At 38.8% G+C, this 24137-nt stretch overlaps 1 protein-coding gene across 5 annotated transcripts in view; it reads right to left on the reverse strand.

Moving 5' to 3' along the window:
• LOC124185933 (neuronal acetylcholine receptor subunit alpha-7) overlaps positions 1-24137 on the reverse strand; it is a 66292-nt gene that overhangs the window by 8140 nt on the left and 34015 nt on the right. For 2 of the 5 annotated variants that reach the window (XM_046577166.1, XM_046577164.1), the window contains exon 9: positions 17881-17967. In XM_046577166.1, the coding sequence (XP_046433122.1) occupies positions 17881-17967 (87 nt within the window). Of the gene's footprint in view, positions 1-17880; positions 17968-22391; positions 22479-24137 lie in introns of all 5 variants that reach the window. The other 3 variants (XM_046577165.1, XM_046577162.1, XM_046577167.1) reach the window with 2 other exon arrangements.

Below are 24137 nucleotides of genomic sequence, written 5' to 3' on the forward strand. Positions count from 1 at the left end.
CATAGATCTTGCACGATTCGGATCGGAGTTTTTTTTTTTTTTTTTTTTTTTTTTTTTTCTCCATAGTCAACCATTCCAGCGACGAAAGAAGAAATGAGAAACGGAAAGATATCAAAAGATCAGTTTAAAGCTGCATAGATGTATAAAAATGGAAGAAGGAAGGCAACAGATAATAATCAACGTTACAAATGTTATTGTCCAATACTCGAAGCGTGTTAAAGTTGTATCAGGTATGACTATTTATAATAGTGCATAAATATATTCAATTCGACACGTGTATGATGATGATAATGACAGTAGTAGTAATAATGATAATAATAAAAATAATAATAAAAGCAGTGATGATAATACTGATAATAGTAAGGTAATTTTACATGATCCCAATCTCGCGAGTTAGGAAACATACATCGACACAAATATACGGCATACACTGCATACTTATAGGTATATGTAAATAGCTACAGTATACACATAAGATACTATAATACATATTACAGAGTGTCAACACCTTGACTGAGAATTATCAGCATGCAAAAATCAGATGCGAAAACATATCCAACAACAACGGCTGAAACTATACGTATAACAGTATAAGCGTGAGCGTGTATTTTATATATAATATACATATACACATTTACATATCGCACATAAATTTCACGATGCGTGGCGTAGCTTTGGCCAGAAGATGCACGCGGTTTTTATTCGATGTCGTTTCATTTTGTTTTTTCGTTTTTTTTTTTCTTTGTCCGCGTGATATTCATCGGGCACTTCAATTTTGCGCAGTGGTTTACTTTTCGCTTTCTTTTGCTACAATAGTGTCTGTACAGGCTTTAGAATAAATGATGAGAAAAACGAATTCTTCCCTGTACGCAACGTTTGTTCACCGTTATATCAGGTATAGTATATTAGGAGGACATTTTTTTTTCCATTCGTATAGCTCGAAATTTACGCATGCATGAGCATCGGGCAAAACGCGATCGCAATTTATAGAAAGTAAATTTTCTATGTGGGTGGGAAAGGGCGACAAATTATTTAAGAGCGTGGTTAAAAAAATTAATTATAGATTTTCAAAGATTTAAGCCTGTCTCGTTAGTTACTAAACGATCCGTTTTTATTCGAGAATCATAATTAGTCGACAATAAAAACGGCAAAAGCAACGAAATTTAATTATAACTAGTGATTGCGAAAACGACGCATCGCTGAAAAAAGCCGGTAGACAAAAATTTTGCGAGTCCGTCAAAACTCTTCAACTGCGACGAGGTGAATTCAACCGGAAGGGACAAATTTGGAAGCGTATCCCTTCCCAGCATTGCCGAATGAAAAAAATCAAAGCGGTGAAATTCGACCGAGATAGAAATAATTCGGAATTTCTCGATGCTCCAGATTTCTAACTTTGAATAGTCGGAGTTGCGCCCTTTGGGCATTGTGTTTGATATCTTCACTTCAAGTATCGCAATCGAAAAAATCGTAACTCGGCGCTTTCGAAACCTTTAAAATTCACAATATCAAATATTATACGCCACAAGACCGAAATGCCGCGATGACTTATCACGCGCGAGTAAAATGGAAACGAAAGTCGTGTCGTGATAAAAACAATATCGGTTGCAGCCGGGTTGCAGAGCATCAACTATAGGTATGAACATGTGGTTGGGTACGGGATACACTTATCGTGAACACAGTGAATTTAGAGTGATAATTTGGCATTGCGTTAGTCTGCAGGTACATCTTTTCTCAAAGTCCACACCGAACGCCTCTCACTTGCACGCGTGTGTATAAGGATGCGATATTCACACGCACGCGGTTCGACGTTCGGCGTTCCGTGGTGGTGGAGGGTTAGGGGTTGGGGGGTGTGGGAACTACGTAAAATCTGCAGCAACTCAAGCCAAAGATTTTTCACGGAGTGAGTCTAGCGGGGTTTGGTAATTGGTAATCAGTCGAGCAATCGATGCATCGATTTGACGAAACTGTACATTTCGATCCTCCGTAGATCACTCCGTGAGGAATAAATGAATAGACAGATAAGTAAATAAATAAAATAATAACGAACAAGTTTGACAGTTAAATTTCGTTTTATCGGCTTTGGGGTTTACGTGTTCGGTATATAATACATACGTGTATGTGCATACGACGAGTATACACGTACACGTATATGCCTGGTACATACGTGAAAGTTCAAACCTATGCAATTGTTATTCCAATTTCTATCACGATTCTTATCGTCGTCGTTATTTCATGTTCCTTATTTCTCATTTTTATCGTTGTCATTATTATTTTCCATCAATTCGTGACAGTATTGATACGAAGACCGTTGACGGAAATTTATATGTACATAAAATGTGCAGGAATATATTAATACAATTGAAACTTGAACTTCATGCTAGATCATCTAGAAATGATTTTTCTCACGTCTTACTTTCTTTTACTTAGTTATTCGGTTTTTTTTCTTTCTTTTTTTTTCACTATTTTTCTAATTCCTTTTCAATATTCTTTCTGGGGTTGAGGAGTACAGGCGCGGTGCATAGTGAATTCAGCCAGGCAAAGCCTTGGAAATTATTTAACGATATACAATATAGATATTTTTCAAACCTATAAGGTATATATATATATATATATCATATGTTATATATTTTATATATATATATATATATATATATATATATATATTTATGTACATGTATGATCAAATTTAGAAGCGATATATCGTATATATTTGTATGATGTGTATCAAGTTTTTTGCCGTTTTCTTAAATAATCATATAAACGTCGCAGTCGCGTCTGTATCAATGTATAATAAATATTGGAAACGAAAGAAGAAAAAAAAAACACGATGCTGCAACGCAAAAGAAAACAAATTTAATATTTAACAAAAGATAAGTTAAAGGACGTAGCTGATTCGAATTTTGAAAAAAAAATAAAAATAACACGCAGTAAGCCATGAAGCAAGTATCCTTTTTCAATTAATGTAGAGTAATTTCTATGAAAGTATAATAATACATTGAAGTAAGAAAAAATCATACATCAGAGTGTAAAAGTTTTATTCTTCACTATTATTAGTAGGCTATAATATAGGTGTATAATAAGCATGTAAAGAAGACGGCACAAAAATCTTTCATACAATTTTTTAATTTTAATTATTTTTTTTTTCCTTTGTCATATTTTTTTTTTTTTGTTTTTTTTTTTAAGTAAGTCTTTACCTTGCTGCGTCGACATCGCGCAGGAAATCGTACGCCCCAATAGCCGCAATATTTATCCATTTGTATTTCATTTCATTTTTTTTTTTGTGGGTTTTTTTTTGGTGTTTTGTTTGAAACATTTTTAAGTTGGCCGCATTACCGCCCTGCTCGACATTGATACCTGTTGCAAAATTTTCACAAGAATCGTTAGCATTTATGTAGCATATGAATCATATCACACTTTGGAAATATTCGCGATATTCTGTATCGATATTTTTCAATTTTCAAACTCGATTTCTGACAATCGGTAAATCAACCACATCACTCTACAAGCTATTTCTCATTCACAAGTTGCATTTACGCACAGCGAATATTCCTAGAACGATTCTTGTATGCAGAACCGTACAATTAGGACAGAGGCAAAGACTGACGATAGAAATTTGATTGAGAAAAAGAAAAAGAAAAAAAAAGTAAAGAAATAAAAACCAGACGTAGGAAATAATTAAGCCAGGCACGCTTCCGTGCAATCGTTTTTCACGTGGCTTTGCAGCACCACCTCCAGAATTGCGAATGCATTGAACATTAACTCCACGGAAAAGAAATTGCTTATTATAATATGAGAGATTGAATACCGCGAGTGTATAAACTTGACACTTTTATCTTAAAAACGAATCCTACGATTCTACTAATCCTGCTACAATATTACAGCGTATACATATTGTTATAACGTATACGAATGAAAAAACAATGACAGAGAATTTCGCCAACCTGCAGCGCACATTAATCGTCTGTTAATCAAACGGCATTATTACGACGATTGCGTTATCTGTTGATCAATTAATCAATTAATCAATCAATCAATCAATCAATCAATCAATCAATCAACGATCAGGCGGTGGCGGCTATTTAGCTGCAGTTTGCGGGAGCAGCGGGCAGGGCGGTCCGCCCCAATAAGGTTAAGCACATTATTATTTATCCATTGCATATTTAATACAACGTTGATATTTTTTCTTTTTTTTTTTTTTTTTCAACATCATCCACGTTGTATCTCGTTTTTATGGTATGCGAACAGAGTATGCGCGAAGCGCACGCCGCACAGTTTTATTATGTCGGAGAATATTAATTAACCGGAAGAATTTCATTCCGCTGAAATACCGTGTAAAAAGTGAAAATTTAAAAAAATTAAAAGCTCCAAAAAAATTCCTTTCGCTGAAAAAAAAAAAAAACAACTTTCGGACAATTCTTTCTTCCCCACCGATCGTATCGTAAACGCGTGCGTGGCTTCCGCGCAAACTCTGCTTGAATTAGAGTGAAGGTATAAGTACATCGAACAAGTTGAAATGGGTTAATATTGTGATGTATATAATGTGGTGTATGGGAATTATACTTGAGGTGTGAATTAAAGTTGCGTGAGTTTGATGTATACATATATATATACATATATGTATATAATGCATGTATACATGTACAACATACGTATACATATGAATACATGTACTGCATCCAGGCTCAATGTGTGTATATATATATACATAAGTACGAGTGGTTTTTGGAATGATCGGAACACCATAGATGATGGGAAGAAAGAAAGAAAAGAAAAAAACGAGGAAACGATGGTGAATCGAAGTTGAATTGTGAATAAAAAATATCGATGAGACGTAAGGTAAAACGGGAACAAAAATCACACGTGAACTATACATATTATATAATATAAATGCACAGAACAACGTTCAACACATATCGTTAAATATACGTATTTTTGTGTTTCTGAGAGTTTGCGCAGTGTCTTTGGGTGTGTTTTCATGTGCGTGTCTGAGCGTGGTCGTGTCGATAGAAATGCAAATTATATATTACAAAAGGTGTAGGTATGGTACGGTGGTTCGTTCTTAAACTTTTTTGTTTTTGAAAATGCCACACAAAAAATTTGTGACAAATTGTGAGAGAAAAAAAATTGTCGCCCAGCCTGGAGGAGGTCGGAAAATATTTAGAGGTAGCTACCAACCATTGTTATATTTTTTATTTATTTTTATGTGTACAACTTACGAACTTGTATTATATATCAGTTTATCTTTTTCGTATCGCGGTCCAATCAATCGTTCACCAATCAACAGCAAACCGCGTCTAACAATTCCGCAGTTGGCTGTTCTCGTCTCTTATCCGAAATCTTAATCGTCTCGGAGAAATTTGGATAACAGTTTTTGCTACCGAAATAGGAGTATAGCGTCACCTTGATGCCCCTGTTTCGTTTTCGGTACTGATTTTTACGAACAACGATCAATCGGATCGTGATACGAAAGAAATAAACTAATACACGTACAAGACCGTAAGGTGAACACGTAAAAATAAATAAAAAAATGTAACAATAATTGGTAGCGACCTCTAAATATTTTTCTACTACCTCCAGGTTTTACGACGGTTTCTTCTTTTGCCAGCATCTGTCGCAAATTTGTCGATTGGCGCGTTGAAAAAAAGAAGAAGCAAAAAAAAGTCGAAAAATGAACCACCGTAAGGTATAGCAACGTATTCGCGATAATTAGATGAGACGAGACGAGATGCGTGAAGAAGGGGGGAATTCGAGGCCGGGCAAAACAGGGTGGGTTCGGCTCTAGCTGTTATAAATATATGCAAGACCTCCGGCGTTTCGTATGAAATTTTATTTTCCTCTTTTTCTTCTTCTTCTTCTTTGCGATCGCTTGCAGCCGTAAAACGCGTCGGCGGTAAAGTGGATTGATTTTGATTTTCGATTCCCACGCGTATACGTAACTTGTATAACGTATCTACATAATACGTATACGTATACGTATACAGCTGCGACAGAGCGTGGTTAAAGATTTTTCCGAGATTTTTCCTCAGGATCTCCGATCGTTTTCGAAATTTCTAGCTCACCTCACCCAGCCTGCAACGCCCCGCGATCGGTACAAGGAATGTGGGTTTCAGGCGTGACGATGATTTTTGAGTCTGGTGTGAATTACCATTTCTTTATCGCTTTTAAGCTTTGAAGTGAGATTGAGTAAAGTCGTGTGCGAAATTTTTAGAGACCAAACCCGTGAGCTGGAAATCGGCAGCGAGCTGAGAGAAACGATCGGCAGTTAGAAAAAAAACAATTCTTCGAACGTAAGCGAAATTATTTTTCCTGCCAGTTTCCAGCTTGCGGTTTGTCATCTTGATATTAACATATTATATGATTAACGTTATCGTGATACGGATAACAGGTATTTGTATACATGTGGTTATTTCGATTTTACGTCAAGAAGGAAATTATATACAGCGAAAAAAAAAAAGAAGAAATTTCATGAAAAGCGGGCATCCCGACGGTAATAATAATTTATATAATTTATACGAGGGTATAATGAAAAGAATTTAATATATAATATACATAATATACATAATATAATTAAGCTCAGGCTCGACTTTCGTAAATATACATGGCAGGCGGGTTGGTAGGTGGTTGCGTATTACATAACGCGAATATACCCTGTACACTACATGTATATACGTTTGGTATATATAATATATATATATGTATATATATGTATACACAATATATATAACGTATATACAACGAGGTATACGTACATATAGGTCTTTTATCTTTCGTTAATTGCGTGATACTTGGAGTCTGCCGCGACGCTCTTGAAACGTGGTTGCGAGAACAATGAAAGATAATGATAACATAATGAAACAACAGGGACAAAAACAACGATCACTCCCTTTGTGCAACCGCAAGAGTATAAAATAGGAGAGAGAAAAATGGAATAAATTAAATTAAAAATCCGAAACGGAAAGATAACGAAGAATATAGTGAGGAGAAATTGTCAACGATAGTATTTGAATAATACGTGAAATTTTATGACGCGTGAACAGAACGCGAGGAAATTCTTTGATGAGACAATTTTTTACATGAATTAAGCGGTGCTGTATACGAATAATGTAATATTAAGCTACGGTACAAGTGATGCGTTTAACGAAGATACGTGCGTGTGCGAACGGAACGTGTTATCGGTAACGAGAAATTCTCTTTGTACAAAACGACGGTGATCATCGTCTACTTCCGGTACGATGATGTGAAATTTTCTACGAAATAAAGGTGATGAAATAAGTCAAGAATGAGAATAGGAATCCTCCGAGACTGACACACTGTTCGGAGGGTTTCAGAGAGCGATCCCCTCGTTCCACCTCTCGAGTATCTACCGATGATAAACGTGAGTTTTCGCTGCTGATGGGACAGATTACTAATCAGCTGTGCTACGTAGTCACGTTCGAGTGCGGAGGGTCGCTTTATTTCTTCCTTTTATTTTCATTTAAATTGCTCTTTTCAAGGAAACGGTTAGATAGATAGATAGATTGATAGACAGACAGACAGACGGTCGGGTATAGATGGATGAGTCGGGTGTTGCTTCAACAGGATTTTAATACACTCACTTTTGTATGTAATAACAGAATAGAGATTAGAGAAGAGGGGAGTATGGATCAAGTTGATTATTTATAGCCATTGCTTGTTACGCTTATTCTTGTATTAGCAAAAATTTTCAATACCAATCATCGTTACGCGTAATATCGGCTCGTTAAGGTATGTCTGTTACAGGATGGCGGGCTTGTGTTTTTTTATTTATTCATTTATTTTTCTCGCTTATTACAACGTACAATATCTATTACGTATATTCGAATTGTACGTGTAATAATTAATTGCCTCACTGCGGATGCAAAAGTTATTTCGGTAGAATTAAACTTCAAACGCACGTCAATATTGACAGCTGTGGAATATTTTGGCGAAAGATGATCGGAGGGCGTCGAGAGAGAGAAGGCGAATAAATTATGCACGGGGTTCGGCTTATCGGATTTCGAAAATCACGATTATCGAGAGTTTAAAATTTCTATCCCGTTGTTTTTCACTCGTGTCGTCCGGGGAATTTTTGAATTCCCCTTAAAACACAACGCGATGTCGAGATAATGCCTCGAATTAGGTATGAAAAAAGCCCATTGTGCATTACCGTGTACAAAAGCAGAGTTTCAATAAGAATCGATTTTTATTTTTAACGATGTATCGCATATGCATAACGCATTAGACAAGTGCAGCTGTACGTGCAGCCCGATTTCCCAGCTGGATCGTTGGCTAGTTACACAAAGAGATTTTTCAACTGCGCCACGCCTACGGTTATAAGCTCTGCATCGTAGCCAATTTACACGCACAAGTTTTATTACGATCGATCGTTAAATGTAGGCATGTAATAGGCGTGAGAGGAATTTGATAGTTTACGCAATAGTCGTAGGCATAATCGCATTCACACGATACACGAGCATTCCACTGTAGTTTAATACGTAGGTTTATACGTATACGCACGTGTATATAAAATGTATCATACATGTGCGTATACGTATACATACGCACGTATCATATGCGGAAGGCGGAAGAAGAGGAGCGAATAGATTTCTATCGAAGGCAGACGCCATTACAGCGTGTGTGATACAGAGAGGACGTGGACCACGCTGCACACGTGCAAATCACATACGATAATTCACATACATGTACGTATTCACGCCTACTCGCTACTGCGTGCCGATATTATACATAGGTATGCGTGTATGTGCAGAGATGAGGGTGTTTAGATCCAGTGAAAACGATAAGCTAATCGATCGCTCGGAGACTTCTCGGAGAAAAATCATTCTTTCTTTTTTTTCTTTTCCTCTCATTCTCGAGGTGATCGATTCGTCGAAAGTTGACTCGAAGGTACGTACGCGTGTACGTATCGACATCTCGTACATACACGTATACTGTGTATAATAATTACGTGAAAGAAAAAATACATGGTACACAAGAGACAAGCGAAGCGTATAGTGTAAGAAATTTATTATTCAAAGCTCTTATTCCATCGTTATTATACTTTTAGATAGTTTTCTTTATATCGTCGTACAGACTGTACAGTTATGAAATTTTATTTTAAACTTTGATAATATTGGTAGGGTAAAAGTCGAAAGTTTACGCGTCGTCAACTTTCATATTATATATGTATATATACATGTAATACGACATCCCGAGATGATGAAAACGCAATTGTATGTATGTACGAGTATCGAAATTATTGGCGAAGAAACGCCGGTAAGGAATAGAATATAATATTAGGCGAGCGTATCAGTTATATCGACCCTTCTTAGTTCTAAAATTACCAAAAAAATTAATTTTTGGTATCCAACCCTCAGCCAAATTGTTTTAGTCGTCGAGAAATTTATAATTTTGAAAAACAAAAGGTTCAACAATTGAGTCTGAACGTGTCAATAACCGATAAACTTTCCTTAATATAAAAATGACGACGCGTTAAATTGCAAAGCATTGTGACTGAAATTCACGTGTAATTTATCGCGTGATTTTATTTGCGAATTCGATAAAACGTGCATCGAAATCACACAATAAATTACAAAAGCACGAATCATCGGATATACCGGGTCAAAAATCATATCCGATTATCTTTATACGATTCGTGATTTTTCACTACACGTGTTGCCTGATTTTTTTAAATGTATTTTATCGAATTAAAAATATAAATCACGCAATAAATTACACGCGAATTTCAGTCGTGACGTTCTCTAATTTGACACGCGGAGCTTGCAGCCGTGTTGAGCTTTCGCGCTTCGGTGTATCACGGCGTGGGCGTATCGTTTGGCAAAAGTCGGACCGTTTATCACACAACGTGATAAAAGTCCTCAGGGACGCGTCTCTCTTGGCCGGGTAAAATTTACGGCACCGCAGCCGGGATCCGAGTCTCGGATGTACCGAGGCTCAAATATTTAGTAGCGAGGCCGAAGGCGAGGGATGAAAGCTCGGAAAAAGCTCCGCGGCGTCTACTTGGACTTGTTTTAGAACGCGGATCGACTGCCGAATAACGCGGTTCCTTCTCTCCGCTGTACGGACGTGAGGCGAACGCTCAAATCTAACTTTCACCCTCGTTCCTCGTTCCTCAAACCCGGGATCAATTTCGAAGTGGAAAAATTTACCCCGATATTGATGCCGCCGTAATGGCCTCTGCTTAAGGGGGAGAAGCCCGGTACAACGATGAGTTGACTCTGACAAATTGGGGAGAATACACAGCTGCCGACTCGGTCACGTATGAAGTTGTTCTTCTTATTCTTCCTCCTCCTATCTTATCGCTGCTCTTTTACCTTTTTTACTATACGTATACGAACGAATCAAATCACGGGCACGAATCAAGTGGAAAACTCATCTCAGGTCGGATCATCGCCGTTTCGTGATGGTCGTACGCAATGTAACAAATTCGACGTACGTAAGTTTAAGAGTTACGGCATATTTTCTTGCTCGAGTGGAAATTATTTTCTTTGAATTTCAACAATGTTTCAAAGGTGAAGCGACACAACCGAGTCATTTTACCGAAACGATCGGATCAAAGTGTTGAAAACGTTGGCCTCCGGTTCGTGTGAGAAACGGAGTCGTTCGATGAAATCGTGAATTTTTAACAGCGGAAATTTTGCATCGTTCAACCCTTCGAGTCACAGAAGCCACCACGGTGGCACCCTTTTTTTTATTTGTCTTTTTTGTTTAAATTCCGTTCAAAATACCGACTTTTTTTACACTTTCAGGTAAGGAAAAAAAAATACTCAAACTTTGGAATGATTAGGATTTTTCGCAAATCCGTAATTGTTTGCGGTTGTTGTGAGTAATCATATGCAAATAAAAAAAAAAACAACGTATTTTCGTGAATGTAATTCGTCAGCGGAGAAATTTGAAGACAACCGTATACTAAAAAACGCTTGTAATTCGTTGATTGACGAACAGAGGTCTCAGAATAGTTATAAGATTTACGCAATTCAATGCCTGGATGCAGTTTTCACCCTTATCGAACACTGTCCAAAACAATAAAACAATGTCGATGTTTAACCCCGTTTTTGTTGTTTCATAAAATTTTTTTAACCTACGCAGGAAACGTAGAATCGCACTTCCGTGCAAAAACAGAATTGTATCGCGTGACCGAAAGGTTTGACATCGTGAGAACTCGCGTTGCGACGGTACGCCTAACACCTCTAGCCATGATCTTAGGATGATCGTAACAAATGACGAGGTCGCGACGAAACAAGGTGCGAATTTATCAAACGACCGAGAAACTGGAACTGCATCCCGGTCGTTGGGCCAGGCTGCATGATCGAGGATCGGCGTCGATGGTTTCTATCAATCAATCGGACTACGTCGACTCGAAGCTCTCTAGCATCCGGCGACAGTGGCGATTATGTTCTTTCCTTTTGTATTTACTGAAAAAATGTTCACCTATAGGCAAAACATAAGACACGAATGTAATCAGGTACGTAATGTGGGTGGATTTGATTGGCCGGTGTGGCTGATCATCGTCGAATTATCGTCATCGTTAGATCCGTCAGTCTTCGTATAACGTTTACCTAATTTTACTACTGATTAATAATGTCGGGATTATATTCTTTTGGATTTTAGTAAGCTTGTTGGATATTATATAATATATATTTATTTATAGATACTTGTTCTCATTCCCATTCAAAGTGTTTTCTCTTTAGATCTGTAAGACGAGATTGGCAGAGTGTTTGCGTATGCGCCTGAATCGCGAGACAATAGCAAATCTTCGATTTGTAACGATAAAATATGAATGAGGAAAAAATTCGTCACGTTATATCCACGAACATGAGCCACGTAACTTTTGAAAGTAATGGAAAATTGTCACTTTGTTACGGGAATTTCTTCTTCGCAAACGGATAGAAACTGACTCGACGATAAGATGAAAAGAACGTAAATATTATCACAGTCCCGGCCAATCTCTGACGTATAACTTACGAGTCGATTAAATTTTGATAAAAATTTAGTTTCAACAATTGTCTTCACTTTGAATTATTCGTTTATTTATCGTTATCTTGTTTTTTTGTTTTCTCATTTTTGACGGCATGATGCACAAGTCAAGAATATAATCTATATTATCCGTATATGTATAAGTTTTAATATTATGTATAGTATACAACACAGCCAGGTGAAGAGGATCACGTTCTAAATGAAATAACAAAGGCAAGGAGAGATCGTACATTGTACAGCATAGAAAAGTAAAAAGATAGACAAATAGGCAGATAGTCAGAGAAATAAGTACGTTACTCATCCGAAGTGTAGATAAAAATTAAAAAAAAAAAAAAAGACAATTCTACTCATGACTTGTTCAAGGCGAGATAATATGCTTGCTTACCTACGAGGAGTTTCTTTCTTTCTATCGCACCTTATTCTTTAAACAATCTATCGTTATATTTCGTACGCTGCGCGCGTAAGTAACGTCTTTAACCCACCCTCCGACCCTAATTTTCTTTCTTCCGCCCGTCAAAGCCTAGCGACAGAGTGAGGCGATAGCGAGAAGGAGAGAAAATGATGCGTAGGTTTGACGACGAGGGAAGATAGAGGCGGCATGCCGATCAACGCCCGGCGACCGGTGTTTTCTGAAAGTTTGCGAAAGGCGAAGAATCCGGAGGCTCTGTCTCACAGCTGCGGTCTAGCAAAGCGGGAGAAGTGAGATGGAAAGATAGACAGATGGACGGAATTGAATTTAGAATCAGAGTTTATTCTATACCTTGGGACAAAACATAAAACAAAAAGATAACGGAACGAAAATAACATGTCAATGCAATAAAATGAAATAAGTAAGACAGACGGATGGACGGTTGGATAAAATAGACAGACTTTGTCAATATCCGTAAAATTATTGGACGATATCGCGGCAGTATTACAAGGCAAATTGTAGCGTCGGAAAGGGCGAGGTAACAAAACAAAAGAAAATAGATACGCAAAGGTTACCGAATTAACAATAAGTGTATAGACGAAAAGGACAAGAATAAAGATTAAACAATAGACAGACAGAGAGAGAGAGAGAGAGCGAGAGAGAGAGAGAGAGAGAAGCGAAGCGAGGAAAGTGACGAAGATGAGGAAGAGAAAGAAAACTCCCCGTAAAAGCCTCTGACGATTCGTGACCACCTTGAAACAATAATTTTCTCTGTCGAAAATCGTTGATAAAAGGTGGTCGCCACTCGTATATAATATAATAAATGTCGCGCAGATTTCCGAGGGTGCAGGGCAGGTGATTTTTGTGATGGTGGTGGTGGTGGTGGTGGTGGGTGCAGGTACCTATTAATGGCACCGCGTCGGAGGTGCGAGTCAAGACGTGGGCCACCAGCAGCGAAAACACCGTCTGTGACAAGAGGATCGTCACACCTGTAACACGGACATAGACTCTTTGTCCCCATCTCGTAGCTCATCCATATCCATATGCATCTGCATAGATCTACATATCTTTGTTACGTATGTACGTACCTAATAGTGATGTAACGAATGCAAATGTTTGTGTTTTTTTTTTTTTTTTTCTAATTTACCATTGATCGATTTACGACAAATTTATAACAGAAACAAATTAATTTTGAGATTGGAACGTGAAAACAAACTTTTATAATAAGAATTCATTGTCAAAGTAATGTTTTTTTTTTTTGTCTTGTTTAATCTTACTTTCACAATTTTCACAATCAAAATGTGAGGTATTCGCGTCACTCAACACTGGCGAAATATTCGCACGTTTTTTGCGAATGCGAATGTCAAGAAATATGCGAATATTCGTTACATCACCAATGCCTAATTTCAGCTTCTTTCGCTTCTCGCTTTATTCATCACTCCAATTAATTATCATTTCTACCGTCCTCGTAATGATTAATTATGTATACCTACATACGGTGAGCGGGGCTCCAAACTTGGAAGGGCCAGTATTTGGAATGGCCGATACATCGAAATTTCAAACATGCTAAAATAAAAGACCGAGAGATGAATCGTTCAAAATCTTAATTTTCGACAGTGTCACCGATAACAACGATTCTACCTAGTCTGCGATAATCGGTGAGACTTTGAAAAATCAAGATTCCGAACAATTCACCTTTCGTTATTCTATTCTCGCATGTTTGAAATTCCGATATATCGGCCATTCCGCATACTGACCCTTCCAATATTTGCTCCCCCCCCCTGCGTACGGTATCCATATGGATTAAGTACCTACGCACTACAATCTTTCCGGGCGACGTGCAGTGCAGCGCGACACTTATCACCGGACATCCGATTCTCTCTCTCTCTCTCTCTCTCTCTCTCTCTCTCTCTCTCTCTCTGTTCCTCATTTTTCGTCTCCGCATCTCGTAACCGCGTCTTCTTCATTTCCGCCTCGCTTTTTTTAGCCCACGAGGCGCGCACGCTTGCGAAAAGCGTTCAACTGTAAGGCAAACTTTGGAACGCGAGCTTGACGAATGTGTCTTACATATCATGGAAATGAAATGAGTATGGGAAATTTCGCTCGTTACATCTGCACGCCGCCTCTAGGGAGGGTATCGGTGGAGGTGTAGGTGGAGGTGTACACACGACCGTATCCCAGGAGATCGGTATACGCGAGGTACACCCACCCAGATGTATCGGGTATGGAAGAGATGGGACACGCGTACGAATTGATGCGGGCTCAAGCCCTGCAGGTGGTGCGAGCCTCGGGGTCGAAGGCAAAGCTGTTCTTTATCGGATTCTTGTTTTGTTTCTCCGCTACCGCTGCTCGGCACGTTACGTACCTGAGCTAGTTTTTATTATTACACTTGTTACGGTCCGAATATCCTCGCAAGACTTATCGGACGTATTTATTCACCGCGTAAGACGAGGCGCGGACATTCCGCGTCGACCGGACCGCGCGGAAAAACCACCGTCGAGGTTTAACGAGAAAAAATGTTTACCACCGAGGCCCGAGGCAGAACTCCAAGCTCGTATTTTCCATATTTACCGACCTAGCTATGAGTATTTCGCTTCTCTTTTCTTTGCTTTTCTTTTCTTTTCTTTTCATTTCATTTCATTCCTCTTCTTTTCTTTTCCTTTCTCTTCATTTCCCCTTAATATACAGTCTGCCCTTGGGTTTGAATTGTTTTTCCTTTCCTTCTTTCCTTCTTTCTTTCTTTTTTTTTTCTTTTTTTTTTTTTTTCTTCCTTTCCTTCTTTCATCACTACCATATTATACAACAACGATTATGTGTAACAGCAAGGACAGTGACAGTGTGACAACAACAAACAACAGCAACAGCAGCAGCAGCAGCAGCAGCAGAAACAGCAATATAGAATAGCATCAACATTTTACAGTGGACATATAGAATGCTACACGGTTTATGTATGTACAGCCGGTCTATTCGGACATTAATTTATCACCCACTTCGAATATTTCTTACACGCTCAACGATATTACGATTAAAGAAACAAAAAATTCACACGGATTTTTCTCAACTTTTTCTTTTCGCACCTACGGACATCAATCGCGAAATCTCGTCATTTACTTTCAACTTGTATTGGAAATACGATCCGTACTAGAAGGTGTCGAAAGACGGACGAAACAGCGTACCATATGTATCTATATATATATATATTGTATAAAAAAAGAAAATAAACACTCGCAGCTCAACGCGAACAAATTACCGATACGACCCTTTCCGATTAATCCTTTAGGGTGACGCGACACCGCGTCGAAAATTTATAACTTAACAAGGCGCATAATCATACTCCGCGTACATGTAACAATGTAGGTGTAAACCCACGTGTGCGTTACATACGATGCATGAACGTCATGCGGCGACGTGTCGATTAATTAATTAACCAATTAATAAATAATTAGTACGGTTATGTTGTACGAAATACCTACGTTACGGCTATACAATCTCAAGTACACGATACATATTCATATATAATTATAATACTAGGTATAACGTATAACGTAGTGCTTTCATTAGAGTAAGTATTATTTTTAAGTAAGCGACAGCAAAGAGCGACTGCACAGCCCAGAGAGAATGGTCAAAATTTGTTGGGGTGGGGGGAGGATAGGTACGTTGTTTGTAACGTTGTAGGTGGTGAATTGGACGATGTAAAAGATTAAAACAAAAGACGATGCAGAATTATCAATCGTGTCGTTATAGATGCAATAGTTGGATACAATAGTGGAAAATTATTACTTTTTTACAAAATGTTCCAATGATTGCCCGAATGCCGTTGCCCCTGAAATTTCGGAAGGAAATAAATCTCGTTTCGTTTTGCTCTCTCTTTTCTACTACTCAGCGAGGATGAAACAAAATTCTTATCTCGAAACTCGTTGCGTCACTTTTCTGCGTATAAGGGGTGAAACTTTTGGTCTGCTTTTTTAAATCCATTTTTCCTCGTTTTTTTTTTTTCGCAAACGGGATCGAACGCAATTAAGTACGCTCGAAGTGAAAGAACGGTCGCTCAAAGTTCGCGAAAAGGAAAGGTAACGAAAAGTTTTCAAATAAATCAAAGTCCCGTTTAACGCTCTCACCGCGACCGGTGTTATACTTGTGGATTTTATACTCTCGCATTCTTGGCATAATTTTCCACTTGTTATCTTTCTTCTTCGTTTTTTCCTACGCCAAAAAGTCTGAAAATATTCCCGACGCTGTTCGGGAGCCGGTCGGACTGTAATTTCAAATCTATAATCACGAAAACCGAATTCACCATTTTCTCCCGTACAATCAGTGCAACGGGCAAGATAATCAGCTTCCGGGCAATCACCGGATATGCAGAAGCAAAGGCGAAGGCGATAGTAAAAGCTAATGCCGATGCAAATTAAGGCAAAAGGAAAAGAAACGGTTGAGAATAATAATAACAACAACAACAACAATAAAATAAACCGTCGAGAGATTTATGCAAAGATGATAAATTCTTTGACGGAAAAATGAAAGAGAATCGACGATATTACACGATTACACCGATACATGTATGGATTGTAAGTATCGTGTAATAGATGAAAAAAAAAATAAAAATAAATAAAATAACTGTACCAGCCCTAGATAACGGTTTGAAAATACTAATTTGACACGTAGAACTGTAGAAGAAGAAAAATATGATTCTTTTTTCTCCGTTGACGTTTAATTAATACGGATACGTATAGCCATCATTCATACGCCGCACGTTTACACGAGCAAAAAGTATAACATGTAACATGTAACACATACGTATATATATATATGTATGTATGTATGTATGTAAAATTTTATCCAAGTCGCATTAGCGCCGGCAACGGACGGTTTCGCATTTTATCTTGTGATTTTTATCCCCCCCCCCCCCCCCTACCCCACTTTAATTTTCACTCCTCGCGCGATCGTTATCTTAACATACCCGAGAGGCGAAAAGAAGCTTAAGGAAAGGCAAGAGAGGCAAGACAGAAGTAATTATAGCATCCAGCCCGACGTCGGGCGGCGATGAAATACGAAACCATCGTTACGGAGCCTCAAGTTTCGGTAGGTTTCATTGTCGGTGGAACGGCTGCGGGGCTGGGGGTGGAGGTGGGAAGCTGGATTTCAAAGCTCGTCACGATTTACTCTAAATTTACTCCGATTCCGCCAAGTTCTTTTTACCCGCACAGCTCGTTAAGGGACAAGGATCGTTCGGCCGTAGGATAACCAGCGGCGATACGAATCGAATTTCGAGAATCTCGTGAATCTAGGGTAAACATCGTGACCGAGGATTGTTGCACTTTTGACGGGTAAACGTGCGAGACTTTTTTCTTTTTTTTTTTTTGATTCGTTCCGGAGGACTTGGTCGGGAGGCGTGGATGCGTTTGCTTGCGTGTGTGTGCGTGTCTGTGTGAATTTTGTCGAATTTCGTTGCTGCTTGTTAAAAAAAAGTATATCTGTTGTACCTAACAAGGGTATCGCGTCGGAAACCTGCGGCAGGGTCTCGGCGACGAGATTCAGGAACACCGTCAGCGATAGCAAGATGGTCACTCCTGAAACAGTCGTTGCCCACCATGCTCAATTATTTCTTTCAATATAGGTTTTCTCTCCACACACGATCACGACCTCGCTCGTGTCTGTATGACACAATATCGTATACTGTATAAATATATATATATATATATATGTATATATATATGTATAGACAGATTTATGGATTTATTCATTCATCCCGCGATCGACCAATTACACCCTGCACCTTGTTCCTCGTCCAACGAGCATACAGTCATCGCTCTTACCGTCACCGTCACTTGCGTCACGGTGGTGGCAATCGCGACGAAATTCTCCAAACTGACGCAGTGTATAACATACGTTGATCGAATACACGGAGGGAAAGGATTTCTTGGGAAGGAGTTCCATTCGCTCCGATTCAACGTTTTCCATTCTGATGGTTTGTCGAAATGATTTAGTCGAGCGAATTCCTCGATTCAGCGAATGACTTTTCTTGTCGCGATCGAGTGAAGTATCGATTCGAGTGAAGCTTTCCATTCGTTTCCGAAATCGAGTCAACTAAGTGTCGTTTCATTTGAAGTTTATCCTACTGTTCCTCCAAGTCGCATGTTCGTTGAAAGTCACGATTAGGTACTTCGAATCAAATATGCACGCGAATCTGGCCAACTAAAAATTGACATCGAGCTTGTTTGGCGTAACTGGTTGAATCGGTTGCACTGATTTGTTTACGAGGTAAAATAAACACCGCGTGCTTCGAGAGACAAGTAGACAATATATTCGTCGTAAACATCGGTATAATAATACTATAAACGAGCACTGGGCGGTGAACTTTATCGCTACGGAAGTAGCTTCGGAGATTGTTGCAAGATCGGATAATCGGCTAGGACGTCACACACCGACAAAAGCAGAATGCCAAGTTTCGAGTCATCGAAATTGCCGTCGGCTGCAAATAAGCAAAAACTACCGACACACGTTCCATTTATACTTCAACATATATGCAGCAATAAGTTTTCGGGTTCTGCGCATTTAATATCAGGTAAATCCCACAAAATTTAGAGTCGACAGAATTTTATAAACGACATCATTCCAAGATTACGTTCCGTGTGCTTGAACAACTCTAACGTTCAGTCAACGTAAAATATTTTCGAAACAAGCTCGGTTTGATTACGGTGCGTTCAATCTCATTATTAGTCATTCCAATCGCACATTTTCTTTATGCAAAATTCCCATTATCGCAAGGTACTCGCGCCGTGTTATCACGAATAAACCGATCGTTGGAAGTCTTTCTATATTGGGCCGTCGCAAGTATTTCCTTGAATCAAATAAGTGAGAATTGCGTTCGCCGAATTTGAGAACAGCATTCGGTTGAATCGACCGATTATCACTTGACCGAAGTAATCCTTTCCCTCGGTGCATGCTCTTATCGGGGCTTTAACGATAACTTATACGACAGTGCAGATGTACCAGTATAGGGAGGCTGGGCTGTTGTCACGTCGTTGCGAAGATACGGTGAGAGTGGGTGCCGTTTGACGTTAAGATTTGAGCAGGGCGAGGCGGTGATGCAGATCCGATTCATCGACCCTTCCGAATTTCATTCCGCAACGAAATTTGTTCAGAGTCGCATCTCACGGTTCGTTTCATCGTCTGATCATTCCCAGCCGAGAAATCGAAACTTCACCACCTCCGCACCTTTGCTCCTAGTTTCTCGATCGTCTCGTCTCACAGACCTAGACCTTGTTCGTCGTCGCAACGATATGCGCGTAAATGCGTATTCGTTGTGCTTGGAATTAAAAAAAGAAAAAAAAAAAAAGAAAAAAAAAAAAACTAAAGCGAAGATTAAAAAACGAAAAATAACTCGTACGTACCGCCACGTGGTACGATTTCCTTTGCTATACGTATACATACGTACATCGACGCGACCTGCCGATGTTATTCCATTTTCACCCAACTTGACTCGCAATTTTCCCTGATCGTTATAACCTATATACCGATAGTTCGGCGAATCGGAAAAATGAAAAGAATCGTGTAAAGATAATTATTACGTAGAAGTTTGGGGGGAAGAGAAAGGATCGAGCAACAAGTTTACACAAGGGACGATCAATCGTCGACTCGTGTGACGTTGTACATGATCGTTCCGTTCTGTACGCTGACTTACCTTTTCTAGGCGATCGTGCGAAATTTCTGCACCGTATTTCTTTTTCCTTTTATCTTTCATTCGTTCGTACGTCGCCTCATATTTCGTGTGAATTATATTGTTGTATACGTATGCAATACAGGTGCATCGTTTACTGCGTTATTGCTTACACCACAGGTTGTACGCGTAATTAAGGTGCAAATTTGGAAAGGAAGAGTGTTAAACAATTTCTCTCGCAATCCTTTTTCCTCCTTGACTCCTCTACCCCTCTCTTCCTCTAAAATTTCGATGCAGAATGTTTCCTTATATTTTTTTTTTTTTTATTTTCTTCTCTTCTCTTTAGGTATCCTGTTAGATTTCTAGATCGCTGACGATCGTATAAATGCACGACGCTCGTAACCAAATCGCGGCAGATTTCTACCAAGTATCACCTGCAACCATGCCGATCCTAATTTGTCTTTTTTTAATATTATTATTATCGTTGTTTGACGTCTTTTCTAATTTTCACCGCAAAACTGCAATTTTCGCGCGGTTTCGTCGCTTCAAATTTTCAAATTACCAACGAAAAGATTTTTCTTCCTTATCGTTATTCGGTGCGTTGATTTCAATCGGTCCCCATTTCTTTTTTTAATTTTTTTTTTTTTTTTTTGGACCGACGCGCTTCGACGTCGGATTATTAATTTGAACGCTAATTCTATTTTTCCGACAGTATAATAATGAAAATTTACAAGCGCATAGGTATAATAACTGGCGAGACGAAAAATCCGACAGAAGATTGAAAAAGTACCTGAATGTGTTTTACGGAGGTAGGAAATTGGTGAAATTCAAAAATCATTTGCGTCACATGTTCTCTTTCGAATGTGGATAGGAAAAAAAAAAAATATATACATATATACATACTGTGCGAAAAAATTGTATCCGTGATTCGTAGGAGAAAAAATAAATCTCTGCGTCTCTCACCCGGAGATCATTCTGGCGAATGAAAAGGAAGCAATACCTTTATAATTTTCATCGTGTTGCATCCGGGCCGTTGTGATGTATTGCATCGTTTCAGCGCGATTCGATACAACAGAGCGAGAGAAAGAGTGAGAGAGAGGGAGAGAGACAGAGAGAGGAAAAGTAAAAGATGCGAAATGAAAGAAAGTTCAAGAAAAGATAAGGAATAAGACCAGAGAATAGAAGATAATAAATGAACGGAAAATACGGATGACTTACGGTCGCGTGTCGTGTGGTTATATTATACGCATACGTATAATATTTTGTTACGATGCGGATTAATTTCCGGTTGTTCCACAAGTGCTGATGTAATTATACAACATTACAGTAACAATATAATGACGGGGTTGAACGTATGTGTAAATAAATTGATCAGGTACTGTATGACGGCGATTGTGGTAATCCGTAGCTCGTTGTATCAGGTAAATGTGTAGAGGATTTTTGTACGTACATTAGGGTCTTCGGACTCACCTCAAATCGGCTCCAAATAACCTAAACACAATTCCCTGATTTTTTCGGATTCATATCTCACAATCAACCCCCACCCCCATTCAAAATACACGCGTTTCGGCAATGTTCCGAGCACATGTTTTACCGTAAGAGATAATTTTGAAAAAAAAATGCGCCATCTAATTAAAAAAATTCAAGTCGTTTGTTTAATTTTTTTTTCAATTCCACAAAGCGTGGTATCTAAATATGAAAATCAGATCAGATATAAAGGGTGTTCAATTTTTTTTTTTCTTTTTCAAATCATTGATCTTACAACAAAATGTATGCTGAGAATATGTCCGAAAGACGCTGTTTTAAACGGGAAAATCCACCCTCTCGCAGGCAAGAGTTAGAGCTGAGGTAAAAATTTAGGAAAAAATTAAGAAATTGTTTTCGAATTATTTGGAGCCGATTCGGGGGATGCGTGATGAAAAATTCGTCCGAGCCCTAAACAAGGAGCACCCTGATATACATAAACATGGAAGGTTGATTTTCTAAGGACACCGCGCATCACAGACAAGACACATAGGTATGTTTGTTACGTCGGAGGGGCGGAATGCTCGTCATAATAATAATAATGTGAGTGCATAAATGTATGACTGCCGATGGCGCGTATGCGTGTGTTTGCATGTATGCATGTGTGTATGTATGTATGTATGTATGTATGATGCATGTAACACTGCGGTATACACGTATTAAATTTATTCATATATAGGTATGATATGTTTGTTGGATTTTTTTCTCGATATGATTTGTTACTTGTTCTTTTGGTTTGTTTCTTTTTTTTTTTTTTTTTGGGGCGGGGGGTTTGGTTGTTTTTTTTTTTTGTGCTATTTTTTCAAGTACCTATTAAAGGAACGGCGTCGGATGTCGTGGGCATACTTTCGGCCACGAGGTTCAGGAATACCGTCAGCGATAGAAGAATTGTTACTCCTGCAGAAATGTTGAAAAACTAAATAATACTCCTGCACACGATAATTATAATATATATTAATACACGTGTATATAAATATACAATACGTATACGCAATATGTGTATGTACGATTATTATACATATTTATTTAATTATGGCAGGCAGGTGCATCCGCATGGTTGTCGCATATGTGTAGCAATACAGGTACACTTATTTGTAAATACAGGTAAGTAAGTATACGCATGTCCTGGGTAACACATTATTTTTTTTGTTTTTTCTTTTTTTCTTTCATCATTGCATACGTACGTTCGTCCCGTTATCCTGTTTCACGAATAGTAGCCACACGTGGCCGCGGAACGTGAAAACTATAATAAGCTTGTGTATGTACATTTTAGAAATCCGTAGCGTGCGATTTACTGCTGCGATTTTACCAACTCGCTGATCGCGATTAATCGCACAACTGAGCCTACGACTTGTATGATTAAAAAAGAGAGAGAGAAAAAAAAAAAAAAAAAAAAAAACAAGAAAAAACAACAACAAGTAGCAAACGATAAGAATATTAAGAATATTATGCAACGACGACAACCGCTGCTGCCCGCTGCACCCGCGACCCAACAAACCAACAACTTGATCGTCCCGTCGTTTAGAAGATAAAAGCTATACTTGAAACAGGACGTGAGATTGCGTGGCGACACGAAAATCGCTTCGGGAGCCTTCTTACACGTCTGTATTTTTGACACGGAACACCTATACGTGACATAAGTCGTCTCCCGATGGGGACTTTGGCAAGATTCATCTCGGGAGATTGAATTTCATGTCAAGTCTGTAATCCTAGGCATTTGAACAGCTGCCGTCGAGCTCTACCGTTTCACTATCGGTTCGGGAAAGCTCGACGTCCCTTAAATTTCGAAAAGTTTCGCGCGTGTCACCGCAAAGCGTCCGCTTATCTCCCCGTTAAAGTTTACCCAAGTTAAAAAAACAGATTCCACTATCCCCCCTCTCTTCCTACGCCTAAAAAATGGTCATTACTTTCGCCCGCCGAAATCCCGAAACAAAGTTCTGCAGGTACTTTGATGAGGGGATGCGGCTCGGAGCGTCTAAGTTTTTTTTTTTTTTTCTTTAAGAAAATGAATGCGCTCGGAGCAATTTGTTCGAGCAATAGTTTCAATAACATTTTACAGCCGTTCGTTATTAATTAGGATGAAAAAATTCTAAAACGTTCCTGATACCGTAAATAACAAAGCCCTCAAACTCGAATGCCTTCGAGTGTTTTTATTTTCTTTCAAAAAAAAAAAAATAAAACAGAAAATACTCCGAAAAATAGGCATGATTTTAGACCGTCCAAGCTGCGTCCCCCCTTCCCTAAAGTGACCCTCTCCGATCGGTGCCACGTGAAAGCACCGACTGGCGAAGAGTATCGATGACACCTGCGTTTGTAGCATGGTAAAACCTTTCGTAGGGGGTGTGAAAAAAAATATTTGCCGCCAAACGAATAACAACAACGGATGAACGAATCAACCAATCAACCGGTACGTTCGATACAGCGAAAGAAAGCACGTAAAGAAGAAGGAAACGCGCGCGTCTGACGTAAGCGTAACGCAAGGTGTACAGAGCGCGGTATAACGAGAGTGAGAAAAAGATGGTACAATTTATAATTAATAGTATACGACACGATACG

Source organism: Neodiprion fabricii, chromosome 7, assembly GCF_021155785.1.
Source record: "Neodiprion fabricii isolate iyNeoFabr1 chromosome 7, iyNeoFabr1.1, whole genome shotgun sequence".
NCBI lineage: Eukaryota > Metazoa > Arthropoda > Insecta > Hymenoptera > Diprionidae > Neodiprion > Neodiprion fabricii.